General features: G+C 46.1%; 1 protein-coding gene across 2 annotated transcripts in view; it reads right to left on the bottom strand.

Moving 5' to 3' along the window:
• LOC143788104 (venom factor-like) overlaps nucleotides 1–20,470 on the bottom strand; it is a 381,787-nt gene that overhangs the window by 55,479 nt on the left and 305,838 nt on the right. For both annotated transcript variants that reach the window (XM_077277495.1, XM_077277503.1), the window contains one exon: nucleotides 18,179–18,233. In XM_077277495.1, the coding sequence (XP_077133610.1) occupies nucleotides 18,179–18,233 (55 nt within the window). The remainder of the gene's footprint in view (nucleotides 1–18,178; nucleotides 18,234–20,470) is intronic.

The raw sequence follows: 20,470 nt of genomic DNA, 5'->3' as shown, positions 1-20,470 counted from the left end.
ATCCCATTTTGGAAACTAGACCCCTCCAGGAATTCATCTAGAGGTGCAAAGAGCATTTTGAACCCATAGGTCCCCCACAGAATCTTATAACATTGAGACGTGGAAATATGATATTTTAGTGGTAAAAATGAAATTTTTGTATTTGGTGCAAATTCGTCAGGTACACAAGGGTCAATAGGTGAAACTAGACCCCACTATTTACAGCGCAATTTCTCCCAAATGTGTTGCTGCCTCATATGTTGTCAGAAATTACTGTTAGGCCACATGTCAGGGCTGAGAAGGAAGAAGCACTATTTGGCTTTTGGAGCTCAGATTTTGGTAGAATAGTTTGCGAGTGACATTTGCGGAGCCCGGAAGGCGCCAGAACAGCAGAACAACCCCAAAAGTGACCCATTGTAAAAACTGCACCTCTCAATGAATTGATATATGGCTGCAGTGACTATTTGTAACATCCAACCCAGGCTTTTTTTTTGGAAAATTGCAAATCTGACAGTCTAGTACCCATACATTGTATCCCCATATAGTGTAGAGTCCAAATATAATGCCCCCATACTTTGTGTCAAACTTGTGCTTCTGGCAATACACACCCATCAATTAAGTGCCTTCTCTCCATTACAATAATGCCAAACATGTGACCGCTTATTCTGGTTTAGGCACATTGGGGCTCCGAAGGAGGGGACATTTGGATTTTGGAGTGTAGAATTCACTGGATTTTATTTGAGGGGGTGGGAGCCATGTCACTTTTCCAGAGTCTTTGTTTTACCAGTAACGTGGGAACCCCCTATAGTTTCAGTGACAGATGATGGACCTGAGTGGTGGCTGGTTTTGTGAGAGATAAATTATGTTTTTTATTGGTAACATTTTGTGGGTACATAATATTGTTCGATCGCTTAATAAGGCTGGATCACATTCTTGTGTTCTACGCTGATCACTTAGGTCGGGTTTCCATGTAAATCCCACAAAAATGCGATTCAGAAAAAACTCCCAACAAAACCACCCACCATGATGAGGCACATGCAGACACTTTGGAGTCTGCTCTTTTGTTATCCATCTTTTTAGGTGTGCACACATCGGTGGTCGCCCAAACGTTTGCTCTAAAAAGACGTCTAAAATAATGAGACACCGCAGGAACACAGACCAGTCCAAAGTGACTTCATCTGTCTCATAAGTGAGTGGTTCCATCCAGGGGGCCCCGGCGAAGCTTGGGTGAAACACCTGTAGGGGCTGGGGGTTTCAACACTATATGGCATAGTCATCCGACAGCAACACATCACTGGATGTAAGTACTATGCCTATTCTTTTAAATATCCTTAGCCATTTATACCAAGTATCTCACCCTGCCTTGCAGTGTGACATGGGCAAACTCACTTTGCTTTATGTGCTATTTGCATAACTTTTCATCTATTTATATGCATCTTTTTTCATAGTGTTCCCCCTTGTTTTTGTGCCACTCTGCTTAACCACATTTATTTCTCATATATATGTACTAGCTATTGAACCCGTTCTACGCCCGGGTGGTGAGCATTTATATTGGTATATGGTCTCCATCCTGGTATGTGCTGCTCCCATCTTGCTCTCCCATCCTGTCATGTGCTGCTCCATCCTGCGCCCCCATCCTGTCATGTGCTGCTCCACCGTGTCATGTGCTGCTCCATCCTGCATCCCCATCCTGTCATGTGCTGCTCCACCGTGTCATGTGCTGCTCCATCCTGCGCCCCCATTTTGTCATGTGCTGCTCCACCGTGTCATGTGCTGCTCCATCCTGCGCCCCTATCCTGTCATGTGCTGCTCCACCGTGTCATGTGCTGCTCCATCCTGCATCCCCATCCTGTCATGTGCTGCTCCACCGTGTCATGTGCTGCTCCATCCTGCGCCCCCATCCTGTCATGTGCTGCTCCACCGTGTCATGTGCTGCTCCATCCTGCATCCCCATCCTGTCATGTGCTCCCATCCTGCGCCCCCATCCTATCATGTGCTGCTCCATCCTGCGCCCCCATCAGTGCGGGCGGCTGTGCTGAGTGCGGGTGGCTGTGCTGAGTGCAGGCGGCTGTGCTGAGTGCGGGCGGCTGTATGTGGCTGTGCTGAGTGCGGGCGGCTGTATGTGGCACGGCTGTGCGTGGCTGTGCTGGGTGCGGGCGGCTGTGGGTGGCTGTGCGTGGCTGGGCTGGGTGCGGCGGCTGTGGATGGCTATGCTGGGTGCGGTGGCTGTGCTGGGTGCAGCGGCTGTGCGTGGCTGTAGGCGGCTGTGCGTGGCTGTGGGTGGCTGTGCGTGGCTGTGCTGGGTGCGGCGTCTGTGCTCGGTGCGGCGGCTGTGCTGGGTGCGGCGGCTGTGCGTGGCTGTGCTGGGTGCGGTGGCTGTGGTGGGTGCGGCGGCTGTGGACGGCTGTGCTGGGTGCGGTGGCTGTGCGTGGCTGTAGGTGGCTGTGCGTGGCTGTAGGCGGCTGTGCGTGGCTGTGGGCAGCTGTGCGTGGCTGTGGGCGGCTGTGCGTGGCTGTGCTGGGTGCGGCGGCTGTGCTGGGTGCGGTGGCTGTGCTGGGTGCGGTGGCTGTGGTGGGTGCGGCGGCTGTGGGTGGCTGTGCTGGGTGCGGCGGCTGTGGACAGCTGTGCTGGGTGCGGTGGCTGTGCGTGGCTGTAGGCAGCTGTGCGTGGCTGTGGGCGCCTGTGCGTGGCTGTGCTGGGTGCGGCTGCTGTGCTGGGTGCGGCGGCTGTGCTGGGTGCGGCGGCTGTGCGTGGCTGTGCTGGGTGCGGTGGCTGTGGTGGGTGCGGCGGCTGTGGGTGGCTGTGCTGGGTGCGGCGGCTGTGGATGGCTGTGCTGGGTGCGGTGGCTGTGCTGGGTGCAGCGGCTGTGCATGGCTGTGGGCGGCTGTGCTGGGTGCGGTGGCTGTGCTGGGTGCGGCGGCTGTGCGTGGCTGTGCTGGGTGCGGTGGCTGTGGTGGGTGCGGCGGCTGTGGGTGGCTGTGCTGGGTGCGGCGGCTGTGGACGGCTGTGCTGGGTGCGGTGGCTGTGCTGGGTGCGTCCGCTGTGGACGGCTGTGCTGGGTGCGGCGGCTGTCGCCACCTGATTCATTTCCGCCGCCATTTTCTTGGTCCTGCTCCCGGAATCGGCGCCTGCGCAGTCCGCGCTTTCCGGCGCCATTTTCTTGAAGACACACTGCAATGTGTCTTCAAGAAAATGGCGCCGGAAAGCGCGGACTGCGCAGGCGCCGATTCCGGGAGCAGGACCAAGAAAATGGCGGCGGAAATGAATCAGGTGGTGTAAGTAACAAATAGCTGTGGCATGAAGTGCCACAGCCTCATGGCACAGCAATTTGATACTTGCGCTACCTCATTCATTTCCGGCGCCATTTTCTGTGTCCTCCTGGTGCCGGAATCGGCGCCTGCGCAGTCCGCGCTTTCCGGCGCCATTTTCTTGAAGACACACTGGAATGTGTCCAATAAAATGGCGCCGGAAAGCGCGGACTGCGCAGGCGCCGATTCCGGGAGCAGGGGGACATTCATGGCCCGGAATCGCGTCAGGTAAGTATACTCACCCTCCGCCTCCTGGCTCGTCCCTGCTTCTCCGTTGGAGATCGCGGTGTGCGTTCAGCGCTTACGCATACCGCGATCTCCTGGGAGCGTCGCTCTGTGGGGCCCAGACTGCGCCGGCACTTGCGCAGTCTATAAAGGCTTCGGACAGAGTGACGCTCCCAGCGTTATATTATAGATTTTAATATGATTAATACATTTTGTTTTTTATGAGACTTAGCACTGCATTCCATGTTTGTATTTGAGTTCAATTTCTTGGTGCGTCTTGACACATATTTATTACCCTACCTCACTTATTTTTGTTGGTAATAATTAAAAATGAATTGTAAAGGAGAAAGTTTGGTTAGAGGGAGACCGATTAGAAGAGAGTAATAATAGTCCAGATGAGACTGAATAAGAGCGACAGAAAGAGTTTTTACAGTTTCAAAGGTGAGAAAAGGTCAGATTCTAAAGATTTTTTTAAGGTATAAGTTAGTGATTGGATATAGAGAATAAAGGAAAGTTGGGTGTCAAATATGACCCCAAGACAGCAAGCTTGCTGCTTGGGAGTTACGGTTGCACCATCCAAGGAAGTTGAAAAGTCGGTTGTAGGTAAGTTAGTAAAGGGAGGAAACACAAGGAGTTCAGTTTTGGAGATTCCGTTTCAGATAGAGGGTATAATTGAGTGTCATCAGCATAGAGATGATAGTGGAAATCAAATCTGCTGATGGTTTGTTCAATAGGGGCAGTACATAAGGAGAAGAGGAGGGAACCTAGGACTGAGCCTTGAGGAACGCCAATAATAGTAAGGGGAATATTAGAAGAAGAAGAGCCAGCGAAAGATACGGTGAAGGAGCAGTATCCTGGTGGAGAACCAGGAGAGAACTATGTTCTTGAGGCTGATAGAATGGAGCATGAGAAGGTGCTAGTGATCCACAGTGTCAAATGCTGCAGAGAGATCCAAGAGAATCAGCAGGGAGTAATGAATATTGGATTTTGCTGTTAATAAGTCATTAGAGACTTTAGTAAGGTCATTTTCAGTAGAGTGCAAAGGGCAGAAACCAGATTGTAAAGGGTTGAGAAGAGAATTATGGGAGGATAGCGGATGAGATGGGAGTGGACCAAGCCTTCCAGGAGTTTGGAGATAAAGGGAAGATCGGACACTGGTATGTAGTTAGTAGTTAGCAGCAGAGTTCTGGTCCACTTCATGCCAGGTTCTGGCTTTTTAAGTAAAGGGGTTATGATGGCGTGTTTGAAAGAAGAGGGAAAGATAGCTAAAGAAAGAAAGAGGTTGAATATTTTAGTTACGTGGGTAGTGACAGCTGGGGAGGGACTGAAGGAGTTGTGAGGGAATATGGTCACTGATGCAGGCTGTAGGGAGAGAAGAAGCAAGGTGCTTGGTCACTTCTTCTGTTACAGGCTCTATGGAAAGAGAACTTGAAGTGCAGGTGGGAAGGGGATCCAGGCACTAAGGGGATTGTACACAAATGTCTTGAATGATATGATTGATTTTTTTTTGTAGGAAATAAGTGGCCAGATCATCAGCACTAAGGTTGGTGATAGGGGCCTGTACTTCAGGGCTCAGGAGGGAATGAAAGATTTCAAATAGTCATTTTGGATTGTTGGCTAGTGATGTGATGAGAGTCATGTGAGTGGTGACGTAGACTTGTTTAACCAGATGGAGCACAGACTTATAGGGTTTGAGCATGAACTTATCGCGGATTTTCTCCACAGACGCTCAGCACTCCTTGAGCAATGCTGGAGAAAACATGTATGCAGCGTGCGCCAGGGCTGTCGTCATCTGTGGTGGGTTGTTCTGCATGTAGCAGGTGCTGCTTCATCCAAGGCCTTCTGAAATGTATGTTATAATGTGAAAATGCTGAGTTTGGACAGGAGAGGGAGCTAAAGATGACTGTATGTTGTTCAGAAGCTGCTGGGTATTGATGGCACGTAGATTTATGTATGTTCTGTAAGTGGGGGTGTCTTGGACATTGAGACAGTCCTTAACAGAGAAGGAAAGAAGGTTGTGGTCAGAGAGTGGGAGATGAAAGTTAATAATAAAGTAATGTAGTGCAGTAAAAAACAGGAAGAAAATAAAAGTGCAATAGGGTCTTATCTGGGTATAAGAAGATAAATTCTATTCAAATTTACTCACCAGATCGAGCCCTTACACAGGCTCATAGTAATGTAAGCTGCTGCAGATCCACCGGTCTCCTCTTGACCAACCAAAGTGAAAAAAAAATGGGAGGAAAGGGTAGATTCTTCTTTGCGCCGCTTAACAGATAGAAAATCCCAAAATAGGTAATTCAATGCGTTTCAGAGCAACAAGGCTCCTTCATCAGGATGCCACATGGAATGTACATAAATACATGTTTGGCAGTTCTTAAATACATCCAAGATTCAAAAAAAATGGTGCCAATGTTGTCCTAGGACAACACACATTCCGTGTGGTATCCTGATGAAGGAGCCTTGATGCTCCGAAGCGTGTTGAATAAAGCCAATCTTTCATTGAATTACCTATTTTTGGATTTTCTATCTGTTAAGCAGCGCAAAAAAGATTCTACCCTTTCCTCCATTTTTTTTCACTAACGTCATGTAGTGAGCAGAGCTGGGAAAAGACCAGGTCCAAAGTGTTCCCGTCTTCATAAGTAGAGGCAAATGGGGAGAGCTAAAATCCCCCATGATGGGAGTGGGAATATCACAGGATAGGAAGTGTGGAAACCAGTGATTCAGAAACTGACAGGAGGAACCCGGAAGGTGATACACAACCGCCACTTGCAGAGAGAGGGGTTTGAAAATTCTGACAGCATGGAAGGAAGGAAACATAAGTGAGGGAACTGGGGGATGACCTGGAAAGCACATTGTGATAACAGGAGCATACCAGCATCTCCAAATTTTCTCTTCTCATTTCTGACAGTGTGTGAGAATTGTAGCCCACCATACGAGAGAGCACCAGCGGCTTTGGTGTGAGACTGCTGGATCCAGTTTTCAGTAAGAGCCAGAAGAATAGTAGAGCTAGAAAGGAAGAAATCTTGGATGTAAGGGAGTATGTTGCATGCCGACTATGAGTTCCTAAGCGCACAATTAAAAGAGACAGGAGAAGGAGACCAATGAATGTTGATTAGATTAGCAGGGTTTCTATATGCAGCTGGATGTGAGTTATGTATACTAGTGGAGGTAGACTTAGGGTTGGGAGAGATGTCACGAGTGACTAGAAGAAGGAAACAAAAGAGAAAGAGCAGGTAGTTCAATGATTTGTGTGACTGTTTAGTGCACTGCATGGTGGTAGTGGATGGCTTGAAGTGATTGAGAAAAGTCAGTAAGGCCTCAGTGTCGTACATGGGAGATAGGAGAAGAGAGGGACTGATGTAGAGAGACTGTAGAATATATAAAAGGGGAGTAGAGGTAAAGGGAAGCGGCAGCTAAGACATATATGAAGCAGAGAGGTATGAAAATTAGATGGTGTAGTGCAACTGAATGAGAGGCATGTTTGTTTGTTTGAATATCTTCAGGTTGAATTAGCAGGATATAAACTGAGAGCAAGGATAAGGTCTCATCACCACACAATTACAGACAAAAAACCCCATTTACCTGTGGCCAAACATTTCTTTGGTCCAGGACACAACATAAACAACATGGAAGTTGTCATATTAAAAGGCAACTTCAAATCCCCAAAACATCAAAGGGTCTGGGCATGCAAACAGATTAGAATCTTTGATACCCTCTTGTTATGGACCTGGTGGTTAGGTGCACCAGGAATGTCCTGATAGTTAAACACAGAATCGGGACGAGCTCTGGGGAAATGGGAACTCTGCTGACCGCAAACCCTACTTCTATCAACACAACTAGAAATAGCCGTGGAGCGTGCCTGACTCTGCCTAGACGCCTCTTCACAGCCTAAGAGCTAACTACCCCTAAAGAAAGGAAACAAAGCCTCACTTGCCTCAGAGAAATTTCCCCAAAGGTAAAAGCAGCCCCCCACAAGTATTGACTGTGAGTTAAGAGGAAATCACAAACACAGGATGAAATAGGCTTTAGCAAAGAGAGGCCAGTCTAACTAAACAGATTGAGGATAGAAAAGGGATCTTTGCGGTCAACACAACAAACTACAAAAACCACGCAGAGTGTGCAAAAAATACCCCCGCACCGACTCACGGTGCGGTGGTGCCACTCTGCACCCCCAGAGCTTCCAGCTAGCCAGGCAGTTTCATGATAGCAAGCTGGACTAGAACTTAGCAAGAAAAACCATAAGTAACAAATGAACAAGCCGGAACTTAGCTTTTGCTGGAGTAGACAGGTCCTCAGAAAGATCCAGGAGAGATCTGAACCAGTACTAGAACATTGACAGCTGGCATGGAGTAACGATCTGAGTGGAGTTAAATAGAGAATCCTAGCCTAGCCCTAAACGAGGGCAGCTGGGGAAGGAATCTCAGAACCAGCAGCTCCCCTCACAGCCACCAGAGGGAGTCCAAGGACAGAACACACCGAAGTACCATTCATGACCACAGGAGGGAGTTTGAGAACGGAATTCACAACAGTACCCCCCCCTTGAGGAGGGGTCACCGAACCCTCACCAGAGCCCCCAGGCCAATCAGGACGAGCCAAATGAAAGGCACGAACTAAATCGGCAGCATGGACATCAGAGGCAACAACCCAGGAATTATCCTCCTGACCATAGCCCTTCCATTTGACCAAGTACTGAAGTTTTCGTCTCGAAATACGGGAATCCAAAATCTTCTCCACCACATACTCCAACTCCCCCTCGACCAACACCGGAGCAGGAGGATCAACGGAGGGAACCATAGGCACCACATATCTCTGCAGCAACGACCTATGGAACACATTATGGATGGCAAAAGAAGCAGGAAGGGCCAAACAAAATGATACAGGATTAAGAATTTCAGAAATCTTATAAGGACCAATGAAACGAGGCTTAAACTTAGGAGAAGAAACCTTCATAGGAACATAACGAGATGATGGCGACGGCGGTTAGCGAAACGTTGAGCCTTCTCTTGGGACAAGGTCAAATTGTCCACCACATGAGTCCAAATTTGTTGCAACCTGTCCACCACAGAATCCACACCAGGACAGTCCGAAGGCTCAACCTGCCCTGAAGAAAAACAAGGATGAAAACCAGAATTACAAAAAAAAGGCGTAACCAAAGTAGCCGAACTGGCCCGATTATTAAGGGCGAACTCAGCCAATGGCAAGAAGGTCACCCAATCATCCTGATCTGCAGAAACAAAACATCTCAGATAAGTTTCCAAAGTCTGATTGGTTCGTTTGGTTTGGCCATTTGTCTGAGGATGGAAAGCCGAAGAAAAAGACAAATCAATGCCCATCTTAGCACAAAAGGACCGCCAAAACCTTGAAACAAACTGGGAACCTCTGTCAGACAATGCCATGCAAACGAACCACATGTTGGAAAAATAATGGAACCAAATCAGAGGAAGAAGGCAATTTAGGCAAGGGTACCAAATGGACCATTTTAGAGAAGCGATCACAAACCACCCAGATGACCGACATCCTTTGAGAAACAGGAAGATCTGAAATAAAATCCATGGAAACATGCGTCCAGGGCCTTTTCGGGACCGGCAAGGGCAAAAGTAACCCACTGGCACGAGAACAGCAGGGCTTAACCCGAGCACAAGTCCCACAAGACTGCACAAAAGAATGCACATCCCGCAACAAGGAAGGCCACCAAAAGGACCTAGCCACCAAATCTCTGGTACCAAAAATCCCAGGATGACCAGCCAACACCGAACAATGAACCTCAGAGATAACTCTATTAGTCCATCTATCAGGGACAAACAGTTTCTCCGCTGGACAACGGTCAGGTCTATCAGCCTGGAACTCCTGCAGCACCCGCCGCAAATCAGGGGAGATGGCAGACAGAACTACCCCCTCTCTGAGAATACCAGCCGGCCCAGGAACCACAGGAGAATCAGGCACAAAACTCCTTGAAAGGGCATCAGCCTTCACATTCTTAGAACCCAGAAGGTACGAAAGCACAAAATTGAAACGGGAGAAAAACAGCGACCAACGAGCTTGTCTAGGATTCAACCGCTTGGCAGACTCGAGATAAGTCAGATTCTTGTGATCTGTCAAGACCACCACGCGATGCTTGGCTCCTTCAAGCCAATGTCGCCACTCCTCGAATGCCCACTTCATAGCCAACAACTCCCGATTGCCAACATCATAATTACGCTCAGCAGGTGAAAACTTTCTTGAAAAGAAAGCGCATGGCTTCATTACAGAGCAATCAGAACTTCTCTGATACAAAACAGCCCCTGCTCCAATTTCAGAAGCATCAACCTCGACCTGAAAAGGGAGCGAAACATCTGGCTGACACAACACAGGAGCCGAAGAGAAACGACGTTTCAACTCCTGAAAAGCCTCAACGGCCGCAGAGGACCAATTCATCACATCAGCACCCTTCTTGGTCAAATCAGTCAACGGTTTAACAACACTAGAAAAATTAGCGATGAAGCGACGGTAAAAATTGGCAAAGCCCAGAAATTTCTGAAGGCTCTTTACAGATGTAGGCCGAGTCCAATCATAAATAGCTTGGACTTTAACAGGATCCATCTCGATAGTAGAAGGGGAAAAAATGAAGCCCAAAAAGGAAACCTTCTGAACTCCAAAGAGACACTTAGATCCCTTCACAAACAAGGAATTAGCACGAAGGACCTGGAACACCATTCTGACCTGCTTCACATGGGACTCCCAATCATCTGAAAATACCAAAATATCATCCAAATATACGATCATGAATCTATCCAGATACTTTCGGAAGATGTCATGCATAAAGGACTGAAACACAGAGGGAGCATTAGAAAGGCCGAATGGCATCACCAGGTACTCAAAATGGCCCTCGGGCGTATTAAATGCTGTTTTCCATTCATCGCCCTGTTTAATACGCACGAGATTATACGCCCCTCGAAGGTCTATCTTGGTGAACCAACTAGTCCCCTTAATCCGAGCAAATAAATCAGACAGTAGAGGCAAAGGGTACTGAAATTTGACCGTGATTTTATTAAGAAGGCGGTAATCTATACAAGGTCTCAGAGAACCATCCTTCTTGGCCACAAAAAAGAACCCTGCTCCCAATGGTGACGACGACGGGCGGATATGCCCTTTCTCCAAGGACTCCTTTATATAACTCCGCATAGCGGCGTGTTCTGGCACAGACAAATTGAAAAGTCGTCCCTTAGGGAACTTGCTACCAGGAATCAAATTAATAGCACAATCACAATCCCTATGAGGAGGTAGGGTACTAGACTTGGGCTCATCAAATACATCCCGGTAATCCGACAAAAACTCAGGGACTTCAGAAGGAGTGGAGGAAGAAATTGACAACAATGAAACATCCCCATGTACCCCTTGACAGCCCCAACTGGACACCGACATTGATTTCCAATCCAATACTGGATTATGGACCTGCAGCCATGGCAAACCCAACACGACCACATCATGCAGATTATGCAACACCAAAAAGCGAATATCCTCCTGATGCGCAGGAGACATGCACATGGTCAACTGGGTCCAGTACTAAGGCTTATTCTTGGCCAAAGGCGTAGCATCAATTCCCCTCAAAGGAATGGGATGCTGCAAGGGCTCCAAAAAAACCCCACAGCGCCTGGCAAACACTAAGTCCATCAAATTCAGGGCAGCGCCTGAATCCACAAATGCCATAACAGAATAGGATGACAAAGAGCAAATCAGAGTAACGGCCAAAAGAAATTTAGGCTGTACAGTACCAATGGTGACAGACCTAGCGAACCGCTTAGTGCGCTTAGGACAATCAGAGATAGCATGAGTGGAGTCACCACAGTAAAAACACAGCCCATTCTGACGTCTATGTTCTTGCCGTTCAGCTCTGGTCAAGGTCCTATCACATTGCATAGGCTCAGGCCTCTGCTCAGAGGATACCGCCAAATGGTGCACAGTTCTGCGCTCACGTAAGCGCCGATCGATCTGTATGGCCAAGGACATTGATTCATTCAGAACAGCAGGCGTGGGGAACCCCACCATAACATCCTTAAGGGCTTCAGAAAGACCCTTTCTGAAAATTGCTGCCAGGGCACACTCATTCCACTGAGTAAGCACAGACCACTTTCTGAACTTCTGGCAATATACCTCCGCTTCATCCTGACCCTGACACAAAGCCAGCAAAATTTTCTCTGCCTGATCCACAGAATTCGGTTCATCATAAAGCAATCCCAGCGCCAGAAAAAACGCATCTACATTACGCAATGCAGGATCTCCTGGCGCCAGGGCGAATGCCCAGTCTTGAGGGTCGCCACGCAACAAAGAAATAATGATTCTCACTTGCTGAATAGGGTCACCAGAAGAGCGGGGTTTCAGAGCAAGAAACAGTTTACAATTGTTTTTGAAACTCAGAAATTTAGATCTATCCCCAGAAAACAAATCAGGAATTGGAATTCTAGGCTCCAACATAGGATTCTGAACTACATAATCTTGAATGTTTTGTACCCTTGCAGCGAGTTGATCTACACTAGAGGACAGACCTTGAATGTCCATATCCACACCTGAGTTCTGAACCACCCAGAGTTTAAGGGGAAAAGAAAGGCAAAACACACTGCAGAGAAAAAAAAAAAAAATGGTCTCAGAACTTCTCTTTTCCCTCTATTGAGATGCATTAACACTTTGTGGGCCAGCTGTACTGTTATGGACCTGGTGGTTAGGTGCACCAGGAATGACCTGATAGTTAAACACGGAATCGGGACGAGCTCTGGGGAAATGGGAACTCTGCTGACCGCAAACCCTACTCCTATCAACACAACTAGAAATAGCCGTGGAGCGTGCCTAAACGCCTCTTCACAGCCTAAGAGCTAACTACCCCTAAAGAAAGGAAACAAAGCCTCACTTGCCTCAGAGAAATTTCCCCAAAGGTAAAAGCAGCCCCCCACAAGTATTGACTGTGAGTTAAGAGGAAATCACAAACACAGGATGAAATAGGCTTTAGCAAAGAGAGGCCAGTCCAACTAAACAGATTGAGGATAGAAAAGGGATCTTTGCGGTCAACACAACAAACTACAAAAACCACGCAGAGTGTGCAAAAAATACCCCCGCACCGACTCACGGTGCGGTGGTGCCACTCTGCACCCCCAGAGCTTTCAGCTAGCCAGGCAGTTTCATGATAGCAAGCTGGACTAGAACTTAGCAAGAAAAACCATAAGTAACAAATGAACAAGCCGGAACTTAGCTTTTGCTGGAGTAGACAGGTCCTCAGAAAGATCCAGGAGAGATCTGAACCAGTACTAGAACATTGACAGCTGGCATGGAGTAACGATCTGAGTGGAGTTAAATAGAGAATCCTAGCCTAGCCCTAAACGAGGGCAGCTGGGGAAGGAATCTCAGAACCAGCAGCTCCCCTCACAGCCACCAGAGGGAGTCCAAGGACAGAACTCACCGAAGTACCATTCATGACCACTGGAGGGAGTTCGAGAACGGAATTCACAACACCCTCTACACAGGACTAAATCTTTCTGGAGGATTCATGACTCACTACATTATCTGAAGAATCTGCACTAGAGATAGTGAGGACGTGTGAGTGAGATCTCTGATCTTACAGGGATATTGGGACGATAAAACATTCACACCACTAATATAATCTAATTAGGGATTCACTATCTAAGCTGAGTTTGTTTATTTACATGTCCATTTATCATGCTATGCATCTGCTCCTTTTGTGTATATATAGTTATATGAAAAAGTTTGGGCACCCCTATTAATCTTAAGCTTAATGTTTTATAAAAATTGTTTTTTTGCAACAGCTATTTTAGTTTCATATAGCTAATAACTGTCGGACACAGTAATGTTTCTGCCTTGAAATGAGTTTTATTGTACTGAAAATGTGCAATCTGCATTCAAACAAAATTTGACAGGTGCATAAGTATGGGCACCCTTATCATTTTCTTGTTTTAAATGCTCCTACCTACTTTTTACTGACTTACTAAAGCACTTTTTTTTTTGTTTTGTAACCTCATTGAGCTTTGAACTTCATAGCCAGGTGTATGCAATCATGAGAAAAGCTACTTAAAGTTGCCACTTGCAAGTTGTTCTCCTGTTTGAATCTCCTCTGAAGAGTGGCATCATGGGCTCCTCAAAACAACTGTCAAATTATCTGAAAACAAAGATTATTAAACAAAGTTGTTCAGGGGAAGGATACAAAAAGCTGTCTCAGAGATTTAACCTGTCAATTTCCACTGTGAGGAACATAGTAAGGAAATGGAAGAACACAGGTACAGTTCTTGTTAAGGCCAGAAGTGGCAGGCCAAGAAAAACATCAGAAAGGCAGAGAAGAAGAATGGTGAGATCAGTCAAGGACAATCCTCAGACCACCTCTAGAGAGCTGCAGCATCAACTTGCTGCAGATGGTGTTACTGCATCGTTCAACTATACAACGCACTTTGCACAAGGAGAAGCTGTATGGGAGAGTGATGCGAAAGAAGCCGTTTCTGCAAGCACGCCACAAACAGAGTCGGCTGAGGTATGCAAAAGCACATTTGGAGAAGCCAATTTCTTTTTGGAAGAAGGTCCTGTGGACTGATGAAACCAAGATGGAGTTGTTTGGTCATACAAAATGGCGTTATGCATGGCGGCAAAAAAACACAGCATTCCAAGAAAAACACTTGCTCCCCACAGTAAAATTTGGTGGAGGTTCCATCATGCTTTGGGGCTGCGTGGCCAATGCCGGCACCGGAATCTTGCTAAAGTTGAGGGACGCATGGATTCCTCTCAGTATCAGCAGATTCTTGACAATAATGTTCATGAATCAGTGACAAAGTTGAAGTTACGCAGGGGATGGATCTTTCAGCAAGACAATGATCCAAAACACCGCTCCAAATCTACTCAGGCATTCATGCAGAGGAACAATTACACTGTTCTGGAATGGCCATCCCAGTCCCCAGACCTAAATATCATTGAACATCTGTGGGATCATTTGAAGAGGGCTGTCCATGCTCGGCGACCATCGAACTTAACTGAACTGGAATTGTTTTGTAAAGAGGAATGGTCAAAAATACCTTCATCCAGGATCCAGGAACTCATTAAAAGCTACAGGAAGCGACTAGAGGCTGTTATTTTTGCAAAAGGAGGATCTACTAAATATTAATGTCACTTTTCTGGTGAGGTGCCCATACTTATGCACCTGTCAAATTTAGTTTGAATGCAGATTGCACATTTTCTGTTAGTACAATAAAACTCATTTCAAGGCAGAAACATTACTGTGTCCGACAGTTATTAGATATATGAAACTGAAATAGCTGTTGAAAAAAAACAATTTTTATAAAACATTAAGCTTAAGATTGATAGGGGTGCCCAAACTTTTTCATATAACTGTATTTGTATTTTTTCAGATACTTTGTTATATTATGCCTGATGGAGAGACATTAGAAGTCTTGAAAGCTTGCTTTGCAACAGCACTTATTTTATTTTTGTTAGCCTTTAAAAATAGGGTTGAGCGAAATGGGTCGGCCATTTTCAGAAGTCGCCGACTTTTGGCAAAGTCGGGTTTCATGAAACCCGACCCGACTCCTGTGTGGGGTCGGCCATGAGGTCGGCGATCTTCTGAATCTGGGATCGGAATTCCGATACCGAGTTCCGATATGTTTGCGATATCGGGAATCGGTATCGGAATCCATATTTAAGTGTAAAATAAAGAATCAAAATAAAAAATATTGATATGCTCACCCTCTGACGTGCCCTGGTACTAACCGGCAGCCTTCCTTCCTAAGAATCAGCGCGTGAATGGCCTGCGGTGACGTCAGGGCTTGTGATTGGTCGCGTGGCGGTCACATGGGCCGTCGCGACCAATCACAAGCCGTGACGTCATCTTAAGGTCCTTCACGCGCTGATTCTTAGGAAGGAAGGCTGCCGGAAAGAAGCCGAGGGTGAGTATATACCTAATAGGAATATACTCACCCTCGGACGCGCCCTGCTTCTTTCCGGCAGCCCTCCTTCCTAAGAATCAGCGCGTGAAGGACCTTAAGATGACGTCACGGCTTTGTGATTGGTCGCGACGGCCCATGTGACCGCCACACGACCAATCACAAGCCGCGGACGTCATTCTCAGGTCCTAAATTCCTAGAATTTAGAATTCTAGGAATTTAGGACCTGAGAATGACGTCCGCGGCTTGTGATTGGTCGCGTGGCGGTCACATGGGCCGTCACGACCAATCACAAAGCCGTGACGTCACGGAAGGCCCTGGACGCGCTCATTTTAACCAAAGCAGGCCGCCGGTTCCCTCGGTAAGTTGCAGGGGCCGCCGGACAGGTGAGTATATCAATATTTTTTATTTTAATTCTTTATTTTACACTTAAATATGGATCCCAGGGCCTGAAGGAGAGTTTCCTCTCCTTCAGACCCTGGGAACCATAGTATCCCATTGCAGTGCATTGGGTTTCGGGTTTCGGCCGACCCCGACCCCGACTTTTTTATAGGATCGGCCGATTTCACTCGACCCGACTTTTGAGAAAGTCGGGTTTCGTGAAACCCGACCCGATCCTATAAAAGTTAAGGTTGCTCAACCCTATTTAAAAGTTATCATATCTACAAGATTATTATTTTGTTTTTCTCAATGAGAGCAGTCTTGTTTGGATATCTGGCATAGCTTACCCTTCTCCTGCTGCCAACTTGCCATGTGTAACTGGCAAGGCACTTGTGAAATTTATTTCTAAGTGTAATATGTAATATCTTCAGTGTGGCCCAGCACACGATCTTTTGTAAGTGTCTGCTGGGATGTAGGACCAGTTTGCCTTGTTGAATATTTAGGCAATTAGCAAGAGACCACAGCATGCATTAAAATGCAAGATACACAAATATCCACACTGGACAGAAAAAAAGCGTAAAACATGAAGTGAAAGAAAAAGATGAACATTTTGAAGCAAATATAGGAATTTCTGGGACATTTCTGGTATATTTCTATTGTGCACTTAAAAATCTGCACTTTAAGAAGCTGCACGCAGAGACCTATTGCTCTATATTTATACAATTTTAATTACACATGAAATATACCAGCTGAAAACAGAAGGGAAATGTAGCACTGGCATCTCTGCCTTCTGCCCCTCTTCCCCAGCAGAGACGCCAGCATACTCTCCACTGCGGCCCCGTAATGCTCTGTCTCTTCCTTTTGGGTCTGCAGATGCCTGGGGAACAAGTAGAGCATGCAGGTCCCCAGGCACTATGCTTAGGGTACGTGTGCACACACTTCCACTTTCTTAAAGGGGGTCAAGTGCATCCTCCTAAAGTGTCCCCAGCTAATAGTTGGAGGACACTTGCTATTTAAGACGATATTTAAGGCTTTCCTTCATTCTCGGCACATTGTTCCACCACCCAGCCCATTACAGGACGAGTCGCAGGGAGATTGGCAAGACTCTTAGGGGAAGAGGATAAATTAACAGATATGAGTGAAGATAAAACTTTGCTAATTACACTCCCTGACAGAAGATATGTCGCTTATCCATGTTATGTAAATAAAAGCTTATAACCTGACGTTAAATTCATCCATTGGTTGTATAAATTATTCTTTTGAAAGCTGAAACCCTCCGAAATATGGTTTAGGTTAATAAAATAAATTGGCATTAATGCAGAAATATTGATCAGTTAATGGACACAGAATGGTCAGATTTTGGCAAGACAAAAGTTTTGTCGCCTGGTCGTATAATGCACCCAATCCTAATTTACATCCTCACCTGTGCTCATTAAATGATCGGTGTGTGTGTATAAAAAGAAACCCAGCACCCCAGACCTTCACTTGAACTGCAACTTGAGCTCTGACCACATGCCAAAAATCCACCCTGCGACCAAAGCCTGGATTATCAAGAGACTGAAGACCAGATCCACTGCAAAGGTGGCTGGCACCTTTAATGTGTCTCAGCGTCAAGTACAAAAAATTAAAAAAGATTTGAAGAGACTGGAGATGTGTTTGACAAGCCCAGGTCCGGCAGACCCTGCAAGACAACTGCTCAGGAGGGACGTTTGTTGGTTAGAAAATCTAATGCAAGCGCCTCTTCCACTGCAGCAGAGCTCCAACAGGCCTGGTAACCTCAAGTCCCTTTGTCAACTAGAATAGTTTGTAGGATTCTGTCTCGAAATGGCCTCCATGGTTGAATCAGTGCCCAGAAGCCAGCACTAAACAAAAGGCAAATAAAAAACCGTGTGGCATTTGCAAAGTCCCACATTTCGCTAAACAGATGGACGCTTGGGCATGCTCGAATAACACCTTATTCAAGCATGCTCGCTCATCACTAGTCCAGGTGTCTTCCCCATGCAGTTCTTATTCCATTTGAATGCTGTTTCCATCCATTTCAGCAATTTTCATGATCCCAACCCTCTTGGTAGGATCGTCCGGAAAAGTGCTCAAGTTTCCCATTGACTTTCATTATACTCATCATTCAAATTGAGCCCGACCGAGCTTTGGACCAGCTCGATTCGACTACGGAATGCTCGCCCATCACTACTCTGTATCAAAAATAGCTCTGGACCAAGGAGTTCCAATGGAAGCTCAGCTCAGCTGAATAGTAAGCCACTGCAGTTGACAACGGCACAACTCCATTGCCCACCACATTATGGCAAACTATGTGTATGTCCTGCTGATGGCTAGGTTACTTTTCATCAGCAATTCAAAGTTAAATAAAAAACTTCTTACCATGTGCTTTTCTGAAAAGAATTCCCAGATAAATGAGATAATTGTTTCAGATAACCTGTTTGAAAGAGAAACGGTTATTACAGGTTGTCTTATAAATCTATGATAGTTTTAACAGACTCCATCATTGACTAAACTCAAAATTCTTATATACTGCAATTCAGCTCATACAGAGACCTTGCAACCTATTGTAGTGTGAATATAAAAATGGATATTTTGAGGCCATATTGAATGCATTCAGACCATTACAAAACAACATTGCTGGTCATACATTTACAGACAATGCTCACAGTGGCACAATCTTGAGAATTGTTTACTTATTGTCTGAATGCTTTCACCTCACAAACAGTTCTATGTTTCTCTATGCTTGTTGTTTGTTTTTGTAAAACATGAAGGTTTATTTAACCTCTGTCTGTGGTGGCTTTATCTAATCCCATCGGCCTTTTATATTGAGGGTTTATGGCCCATCATCTGATGTTTGACTGGTATCTCTGTTTCATCCAATCTTGAAAGCTGGCCACTGGAAGGGTCAGGTGAAACCAGAGTTAATACATAGTGTAAATCACTATATAAGGCCAGATAAACTTGACTGAGATAGAAGCAGAAGCTTGGGTACCTGTACACGTGTACAGTGTTGTGATACCTGCATAAGTGGGGACGTTTGTGTAGTGTTGTGAATTTCCCAGGGGTTCTCTGTCTTGGTGTTGCTTCTCTGATATTCCAGATGGATGATGTTTAAAAGCCTCTTGGTGAAGATGTGAGTATAAGTAGTTAATCTATATATGTACTTAATCATTATATGTATTTAATCTATATATGTACTTAACCTTTGTACGTTAAAACTAGAAGGTGGCCCGATTCTAACGCATCGGGTATTCTAGAATATGTATGTACTTTATTTATGAAGTTTTCAGAATAATGCAATTTATACACAGGATTTGGCCGGCTGGGCGCGACCAATTAGCGAAGCGTGGTTCAAATTCCGCCCCAATTCGCGGCCAGACTGCGCCTGTCACTGATTGGTCACGCCCGGCCCTGAACAATCAGTGAAGCCAGGGCCTGCTCCAGGTTTTTGAGGGCCCCGGGCGAAAGAGTCTCAGTGGGCCCTCCTCTTTAACACATACCACGAATCATGATGCACAGATACAGCAGAGAAATATAGCACAGCCAAGTAGCATACAGCCCACATAGTATATAACACAGCTCACGTAGTATATAACACAGCCCATGTAGTATATAACACAGCCCACATAGTATATATCACAGCCCACGTAGTATATAGCACAGCCCACGTAGTATATTACCCAGCCACGTAGTATATAGCACAGCCCCCTTAGTATATAGCAGACACGTAGTATATTGCTCAGCCACGTAATATATTGCACAGCCACGTAATATATTGCACAGCCACGTAATATATAGCACAGCCACGTAGTATATAGCACAGCCACGTAGTATATAGCACAGCCACGTAGTATATAGCACAGAGATGTAGTATATAACACAGGCCATGCAGTATATAATACAGGCCACGTAGTATAGAGCACAGCGATGTAGTATATTGCCCAGCCACGTAATACATACCACAGCCACATAGTGTATAACACAGCCCACGCAGTATATAACACTGTGCCCATGCAGTATATAACACAGCCCACGTAGTATATTGTCCAGCCACGTAATATATTGCACAGCCATATAATATATTGCACAGCCACGTAATATATTGCACAGCCACGTAGTATATAGCACAGCCACGTAGTATATAGCACAGAGACGTAGTATATAACACAGGCCATGCAGTATATAACACAGGCCACGTAGTATAGAGCACAGCGATGTAGTATATTGCCCAGCCATGTAATATATACCACAGCCCACGTAGTATATAGCACAGAGACGCAGTATATAACACAGCCCACGCAGTATATAACACAGCCCATGCAGTATATAACACAGCCCGCATAGTATCTAACACAGCCCACGTAGTATATAGCAATGTGGACACCATATCCCTGTTAAAAAAAAGAATTAAAATAAAAAATAGTTATATACTCACCTTCCGTCGGCCCCCGGATCCAGCCCAGGCGTTTACCGATGCTCCTCGCGACGCTCCAGTCCCAAGAATGCATCTCGTGAGACCACTACGTCATCATCTCGTGAGACCGCAATGCATGGACTAGAGCGTCGCGAGGAGCATCGGTAAAGGCGACGGAAGGTGAGAATATAATGATTTTTTATTTTATTATTTTTAACATTAGATCTTTTTACTATTGATGCTGCATAGGCAGCATC

The sequence above is a fragment of the Ranitomeya variabilis genome, chromosome 1, assembly GCF_051348905.1.
Source record: "Ranitomeya variabilis isolate aRanVar5 chromosome 1, aRanVar5.hap1, whole genome shotgun sequence".
Classification (NCBI taxonomy): Eukaryota; Metazoa; Chordata; class Amphibia; order Anura; family Dendrobatidae; genus Ranitomeya; species Ranitomeya variabilis.
The sequence above is the reverse complement of the archived record's forward strand: the minus strand, read 5'-3'. Positions and strand labels throughout refer to the sequence as shown.